Source organism: Camponotus vicinus, unplaced genomic scaffold (assembly GCF_025532165.1).
Source record: "Camponotus vicinus isolate PSW18456_S1 unplaced genomic scaffold, iyCamVici1.0 SCAF_2, whole genome shotgun sequence".
In the NCBI taxonomy this organism is placed as follows: Eukaryota; Metazoa; Arthropoda; class Insecta; order Hymenoptera; family Formicidae; genus Camponotus; species Camponotus vicinus.
This window is the reverse complement of record NW_028141956.1, coordinates 21,270,962-21,280,031: the sequence shown is the minus strand read 5'-3', so window position 1 is coordinate 21,280,031 and position 9,070 is coordinate 21,270,962. Positions and strand designations below refer to the sequence as shown.

At 29.5% G+C, this 9,070-nt stretch overlaps 1 protein-coding gene across 1 annotated transcript in view; it reads left to right on the top strand.

Annotated features, from left to right (window-relative positions):
• Positions 1-6,199: 6,199 nt before the first annotated feature.
• Positions 6,200-9,070, top strand: part of LOC145967177 (uncharacterized) — a 109,716-nt gene continuing 106,845 nt past the window's right edge. The window contains exons 1-2 of the mRNA XM_083091830.1: positions 6,200-6,335; positions 6,410-6,744. Coding sequence (XP_082947956.1) covers positions 6,419-6,744 — 326 coding nt within the window. The 5' untranslated portion in view covers positions 6,200-6,335; positions 6,410-6,418. The remainder of the gene's footprint in view (positions 6,336-6,409; positions 6,745-9,070) is intronic.

The window sequence follows — 9,070 nt, the reverse complement described above, 5'->3', positions numbered from 1 at the left end:
AATAACAAAGTAACAATATAAAAGTTAGACTTCTTTAATTACAATCAGATATAAATATAATAACTATGCTTTATATAACGATACTTTCGCTTTGTTTTATTTTCTTTGCTCATAATTAATAATTACAAAAATATTGTCTTTCAAAGTTAGATACATCATTTTTCCCTAAATTATCTTTTATATGCATAATATTACATAATTTAATTGAAAACTTCACTTTTTCTAGAAAATACAATGCAAAAATTAATCCTTTAATTATACTTTATATATATATATATATATATATATATATATATACAGGGTGACCCATTTTAACTTAGGCAGCCAAATAACTCGAAAAATAAGCAAGATAGAGAAAAATGTTTTAGACAAAAGTTGTATGGTTTCGAGGGGGCCATAAGATGGTATCATTGGTTTGACCTTGAAGAGTCATTTGAAGGTCACTTCAATTTTTTTAAATGGAATACCCTATATATTTTTGTACATTCTTGTAGCTTATTTCGAGAGCTTTCCAAAACACTATAATTAAGTACCTTTCCGTTAAGTACTTTTTGAGTTATGATGCTTGAAATAATTTCTTAATTTTACATAAACCGTAAAATATCTTGTAAAATATTCATTTTTCGATTATCTTACCTTAATACTTTTATGTACAAAATAATGAGAGGAATCAATTGGTGTAAAGAAAACACATAGTTGTTTTTAAGAAAAAATATGGAATTGTTAATTGCAAATTATATATTTTTTCTTCAAAACAACTATGTGTTTTCTTTACACCAGTTGATTCCTCTCATTATTTTGTACGTAAAAGTATTAAGGTAAGATAATCGAAAAATGAATATTTTACAAGATATTTTACGGTTTACGTAAAATTAAGAAATTATTTCAAGCCTCATAACTCAAAAAGTACTTAACGAAAAGGTACTTAATTATAGTGTTTTGGAAAGCTCTCGATATAAGCTACAAGAATATGCAATGACAAATAGTAGGTTCCATTTAAGAAATTGAAGGTGACCTTCATGTGACCTTCAAATAACTCTTCAAGGTCAAACCAATGGTACCATCTTATGGCCCCCTCGAAACCATAAAACTTTTGTCTAAAACATTTTTCTCTAAAATGCTTTGTTTCCGAAATAATTGCGTGCGTTAATTAAAATGGCTCACCCTGTATATATACAGGGTGGACCATTTTAACATTTAATGGAGAATAACTCAAAAACCAAGCCCGGGAGAGAAAAATGTTTCAGACAAAAGTTGTTTGGTTTCGAGGGGGCCATAAGATGGTATCATTGGTTTGACCTTGAAGAGTCATTTGAAGGTCACGTGAAGGTCACTTCAATTTTTTTAAATGGAATACCCTATATATTTTTGTACATTCTTGTAGCTTATTTCGAGAGCTTTCCAAAACACTATAATTAAGTACCTTTCCGTTAAGTACTTTTTGAGTTATGATGCTTGAAATAATTTCTTAATTTTACATAAACCGTAAAATATCTTGTAAAATATTCATTTTTCGATTATCTTACCTTAATACTTTTATGTACAAAATAATGAGAGGAATCAATTGGTGTAAAGAAAACACATAGTTGTTTTTAAGAAAAAATATGGAATTGTTAATTGCAAATTACATATTTTTTCTTCGAAACAACTATGTGTTTTCTTTACACCAATTGATTCCTCTCATTATTTTGTACATAAAACTATTAAGGTAAGGTAATCGAAAAATGAATATTTTACAAGATATTTTACGGTTTATGTAAAATTAAGAAATTATTTCAAGCCTCATAACTCAAAAAGTACTTAACGAAAATGTACTTAATTATAGTGTTTTGGAAAGCTCTCGAGATGAGCTACAAGAATGTACAAAAATATATAGGATGTTCCATTTAAAAAAATTGAAGTGACCTTCACGTGACCTTCAAATGACTCTTCAAGGTCAAACCAATGATACCATCTTATGGCCCCCTCGAAACCAAACAACTTTTGTCTGAAACATTTTTCTCTCCCGGGCTTGGTTTTTGAGTTATTCTCCATTAAATGTTAAAATGGTCCACCCTGTATATATACAGGGTGAGCCATTTTAATTAACGCACGCAATTATTTCGGAAACAAAAAACATTTTAGAGAAAAATGTTTTAGACAAAAGTTTTATGGTTTCGAGGGGGCCATAAGATGGTACCATTGGTTTGACCTTGAAGAGTTATTTGAAGGTCACATGAAGGTCACCTTTAATTTCTTAAATGGAACCTACTATTTGTCATTGCATATTCTTGTAGCTTATCTCGAGAGCTTTCCAAAACACTATAATTAAGTACCTTTTCGTTAAGTACTTTTTGAGTTATGAGGCTTGAAATAATTTCTTAATTTTACATAAACCGTAAAATATCTTGTAAAATATTCATTTTTCGATTACCTTACCTTAATAGTTTTATGTACAAAATAATGAGAGGAATCAATTGGTGTAAAGAAAACACATAGTTGTTTCGAAGAAAAAATATGTAATTTGCAATTAACAATTCCATATTTTTTCTTAAAAACAACTATGTGTTTTCTTTACACCAATTGATTCCTCTCATTATTTTGTACATAAAAGTATTAAGGTAAGATAATCGAAAAATGAATATTTTACAAGATATTTTACGGTTTATGTAAAATTAAGAAATTATTTCAAGCATCATAACTCAAAAAGTACTTAACGGAAAGGTACTTAATTATAGTGTTTTGGAAAGCTCTCGAAATAAGCTACAAGAATGTACAAAAATATATAGGGTATTCCATTTAAAAAAATTGAAGTGACCTTCACGTGACCTTCAAATGACTCTTCAAGGTCAAACCAATGATACCATCTTATGGCCCCCTCGAAACCATACAACTTTTGTCTAAAACATTTTTCTCTATCTTGCTTATTTTTCGAGTTATTTGGCTGCCTAAGTTAAAATGGGTCACCCTGTATATATACACAGGGTGGCCCATTTTAATCCATCCGTCGAATATCTCGAAAACCAAGCTCAGGAGAGAAAAATGTTTCAGACAAACGTTGTTTGGTTTCGAGGGGGCCATAAGATGGTACCATTGGTTTGACCTTGAAGAGTCATTTGAAGGTCACGTGAAGGTCACCTCAATTTTTTTAAATGGAACACCCTATATATTTTTGCACATTCTTGTAGGTTATCTCGAGAGCTTTCCAAAACACTATAATTAAGTACCTTTTCGTTAAGTACTTTCTAAGTGGACTTGGTTTTCGAGATATTCGACTGGATGGATTAAAATGGGCCACCCTGTATATATATATATTCACATATATTCACATATATTCACATATAGGGTAAAATAAGGCGTTATGAATTTTTATCTCCAAGAATATTGTTTCTACGGAAAAATGTTTCAAACAAAAGTTGCAGTATTTCAAAGGGGGTGTAAGCTGATAGGAATGTTAGTAAGTGACGGTTTACAAGATCTTTTTAAAGTCAATTAATTTGTTTAAATGGAAATAGATACTTTTTGTACCACAATTTCTGAAAGATTATTTTTGCGTAAAAAATGTCTTTGAAGATAAAGTGCCTCCGATTGTTCTAAAATTTTACATACTAATGTATTTCGACGCGCTGATTACGAATATGACAATAGAAATTGGCGACAAGGACATATTCAAGATCAAAATGAAGAATCAAAAATTTTTTTGTATTATATATTTTTTTCATTATCTTAATAAATATTGATTTTAGTAGAAATAATTTCAAATAAAAGTTATTATTCTTTTCTTAAAAACGCAACTTTTATATTGTATACATTATTATTGTAAAAGCAGTGTTTTACGAGAAAAATGTAAATTAATATTTTGAGTATTCTTTCGACTATGGTATCCATGTTTCTACAATTCTGCATTTGTAACTTTCTCCACGCAAAGCAAAGTCCACTCCCAAACCAAATTTTAATTTTTAATAATAAGTAGGTTGAGTTAGGTTAAATTATATCTTTCAGAAATGGAGCCCCCCCCGTCGTAAGTTGGGATGAAATCCATTGTATTCACTTTCCATGCAAAGTGATTCATCCTCCTCTCGGACACGGGTTGGATTATATCTTAGATAACGCACTTCAAAATAGCATTTTAATCTTGAAGATGATCTTGTCGACAAAAATTATTTTTTCTCAGAAATTGATTTACAGTAAATAAGAGAGAAAAAAAACAATCGTTAGAGAAAAGCCACGATAAAAAATTTTTTTGCAAATTATTACTGATAAATTAAAAGCAAGCGCAAAAATCGCAATAAAAATACGTACAAAAAAGAATAGAAGCGAGGGATAGGAGAAATAACGCTATGCGTATAGAATGAAGGAATGAGGGCGCGAGAAAGACTAAAACAGTACTGATAGCAAAGGATGTAGGCGGTACGTGTGAAAGAGAGGGCGAAGGGGGCAGAAAAAGAAGGATGATGTAATGCTAGGAAGAAGATGGTGGAGAGCAGGCGGGAGACTTTGAAATTGAAAGGCATTTTTTGATATTATAATAGATAGGTTTAATTCGTTTTTTTAGTGACAGATGTGCAACATCTCAACTACTAGTCTTTTTTTTATACGAGGGTTCTTCGTCCAAAATTATTGTGTCTTCCCAATTGAAATTATGATCAAGTAATCTGTGTGTTGACAGTACTGTTAGGGAACCTAAAGATTTATTAAAATTAGATTGATATTCTTTTATTCTAGTAGCCAATTGCCTACCCGTCTTTCTAACATGACGCGTCACAATTGTTACAAATGATTTTATAGATTACGTTAGAGTGATTCCACTCTTAGATAAAGGATCTTTATGCAACTTATTTAATCTATTGTTGACTGAAAACGCTAATTTACTTACCACTATTATGTATAACTGTATAAAATTTTTTAGGAATGTCTTTAATGAATGGGATAACAAAAAAAAAGAATGGGAGTTGGAAGAGGGGTGCGGAGGGGGTAATAAACTGGGATCTCTATTTGAAATAAAAAACTTTAGTCTACGGAAAATGATTCTATATATTTTATATATATAATTATATATACAGAGTGTCTCAGGTATCTTCCGTCCAAAAAAATTATAAGTAGAGCTCGCTAAACTGAATTAAAGTCCTGCACTATTTTGCACAAAACCACGTAAAATTTCGAGGTATTAATTAAAGAAGATCGGCCAATAATTGCGCGATCCGCGTGGCTAGGCAGTCGGCCATTCCAGCGAGGACCAATGGTTTTAGCAAATTAAAAGCAAAAAATTGATTCTGCGCAATATTTCTTGAATTTTACAAATCTTATAACTTTTTCCCTGTAAGATAATTATAATATTTTAAATAAATATTGATTTTTAAATGTTGAAAATAGTTTTTATTTGAAAAATAATTATTTGACTAGGAAGTGATTAAAATTTCTTACAAAATCGCATAGAAATATCGCAAAAATACGATCTCACTTTTCTTATACGAATTATAGTTCGAGTTATCAAAAATCAATTTTTTGCTTTTAATTTGCTAAAACCATTGGTATATTTGATCCAGAACTGCAGAACTATTGTAAAATAAACTACAATTCCGAAGAATAATTGATTTTACATGATTTGGTGCGATGCGTGAACTTTAACGCACCATATTTTCGAATTTTTTTTGTATTTAATCATTAAAATTATTTTAAATGTTTACATAGAACTCTAAAACTATTTAAAAGAATGTTAAGAATTCGAAAAAAAAACTTTTAGATTTTTAGATATGATGTTTACAAGTTTAGAATCATTTTTACTTCGTTTTTTTCTGCCACCTGATATTCATCGTCGCGAGCAGTCGCATGTTTCGGGCAGGCGGTGGGCCGTCCTCGCTGGAATGGCCGACTGCCTAGCCACGCGGATCGCGCAATTATTGGCCGATCTTTTTTAATTAATACCTCGAAATTTTACGTGGTTTTGTGCAAAATAGTGCAGGACTTTAATTCAGTTTAGCGAGCTCTACTTATAATTTTTTTTGGACGGAAGATACCTGGGACACCCTGTATATACTTAGGTGTGTGTATGTGTGCATGCGCGCGCGTGCATGCGTGCGTGTGTACGTGTGTATGATTATGTAGACAATTTTTCCTGGTTACATCAATATAAATAATTGTATGTTATATGAATGTAAATGCTATATAAATACGTTTTTAGCATTATTTTTATAATAGTAGATTTTTTCTTTAGCGATCAATAAAACTCTGATTAAAGGTAACGATAAAATCATAAAGCCATCTATGTAGCGAATCAGTGTGATTTCTAATACGTGCATAGTTATACGAATACTGAATGTGTAAACAAAATTCTTTCTGTAATATTCTGTATTAGGGTAAGTATATTCGGTCAATATTAATAAGTTCACATTTTCGACTTCTTTAAGATTGTTAAAAACATCATTTTCAGAAAATCTTAATGGATTCAAAAAAATTGCAACTTCCAACTTCTACAGGCCAATCTCTCGAAAAGATTTCGCGTCTTCTGGGGATTAATTTGTCGAGTTATGTGGGCAGATTATATACTTTTATACTTATCGTATTATTCTCCATGTTAAGTCAAATGTCTTGGCACAATATTTGCATTGGATATAATGAAGAACACCTTATTAGAAGATTCATGGTAACATTAGAGTACATTCTATACTTTTTCTTAGTTCTGACAACGATGAGCACATCTATATTTCGTCCAAAACAATTCGCTTTTCCTCGCCAAGAGATGTTCATCATTGACACTATATTTGAGTAAGAATTTTTCTTTATAAAATTGATCGTTTGTGTAAAGTTAATTTTGTACTGAAATTTATTTTTTGTTAATTATACGAGACTTACTATATTTGCATCGATTTATGTCATAAATTACACAAACACACACAGTTCCATGTAAAATATATTTAAGAAAGATAAGAAATTTTGCCAGCGCCCTGTATTTTCCGAATTTTAAATTTTTATTAATTATGTTGTATTTTATATTATGACTGTTATATACAAACATGAAATTGCAAACGCAAACTATAATTAAACAATTTTTTATTAATCATGAATTCACGATCGAAAATAGTCTTTTCTTATATTTATTATAATTTATGCCGTGTTGTGTTGTCGGAAGACATCTCAATATCTCTTTCTGCTTAACATAAGTTAAAAAATTTTTGGAAATCTAAAAATGATGAACATGAATTCTTTATAATACATTTATGAGATTTCAACCAATTTTCTATTGTTCAATCATTAAAAAAAAAACAAAGAAGTGTAGATATTCTCACAGAGGTTAGTTAACTATTCTAAAAGAATAAACGATTTTTAAAAAACAAAGATTAATATGGCAATAAGAGTGAAGCTCAGAAATTGAGGCGCAGAGCGTTTATAGAATATTAATTTAGGTAAATGTTTACCTTAGATTTTACACAGCACGAAAAATTTTTATTTTGTCACATATTGTAGAGGATACATTCCTAAGTAATACACCGTTTGAATTTTTTGGCGCTCTCTTCGTTCCTGAGATATGCGATTTTGAAATTTCATACTTACTTGTATCATCTTTTCATTATATCCTATTTATACAATATGTTTATATTTCTTTAACATATGGCAGAATTATATCCCTTACACGATTTATAAGATAAATATAATTTAATAAAGTATAAAAATTGCACTTTTTATTTTATCTAAACTTTTAATAAGTGTTTGTATATACCCAGCTAGCAAAATGATACAAACTTTGCACAAAGTTTGCAGCAAACTCGAGCAGACCTTTGCAGCAAAATTGCGACAAGGTGTGTCCGCATTAAGCTTAGCTTTTGTTGGCAAGGTTTGCGACAACAGCATGACGCAAAATTCACGCAAATAACAGAGCAAGCCTTGCCGTGCACGATGTAATAGCAAATTTGTGGCAAGAACAGGGCAATGTTTGCTTTGACACGATAATACGCAAAATTCACGCAAATAACAAAGCAAACCTTGCCGTGCACGATGTGATAGCAAATTTGTGGCAAAAACAGGGCAAGGTTTGCTCTGACACGATGAGACGTAAAATTCACGCAAATAACAAAGCAAACCTTGACGTGCATAGTATAATAGCAAATTATAGCAAGAACAGAGCAAAGGTTGTCGTAACAGTGCGGATTGTAATTAATAATAAATGAAATGAGCTTATTAAAAGGATTTTAATTAATAGTATTATTAATTAAATTTTATATATAAATAGATAAAAATAATTACATTTTTTTTATATTTTATTATTAATATTAATAAAAAATATATAGAATTTTAATTATTTCTATATTTATTTATTTATATAGAATTTAATTAATGCTTTTAATTAAAATCCTTTTAATGAGCTCATTAATTAATTATTAATTATAATCTGCACTGTTACGACATCCTTTGCTGTTTTTACTACAAATTTGCTTATATATTTGATTATATGAAATTGAGTTAATACTATTAATCTCTCTAAATAGAGGGATAATACTTAAGCAATTTCTTTAAAGTTTCTATTATCAAAAATTTATATTTATATCCATATTTATCTTCATATTTTTATTTAAAAAAAGTCAGATATATAATTTATAACCATATACACATAAGCGTTTTATATGTATATAGATCGCTATTTAATTAGTATATATATATATATATATATATATATATATATATATATATCACTGATCAATCCTGAAACACTCGATCAATCAACGTTACGAGAAGAACTGACCGAAGCTACCTTTTCTTTCGCTATTAGAATGATATTACATATATCGTACGACGAGTTTGTCGAATGTAGCAATTGGTTAACAAATAGAGAATTTCTAGAGTCTCTATCTAATATTTAATCGTTACAACCAGCACTTTGTAGTATGAATGTAATATCGGCCTTAGACAATTGTGCTTTGCTTCACGCGTATTTAGACGGCGGGAAGATTGACACCATCTATTGCAGAATTATATAATGACTTAATATAATCAACATAGTTAATTTAAAATCTTGAGTCTTAGAATTATTCTTTACATGTTTAGATTTTTAATCTCTTTTCAAATATAATAATTATAGACAAATATAAATATATTA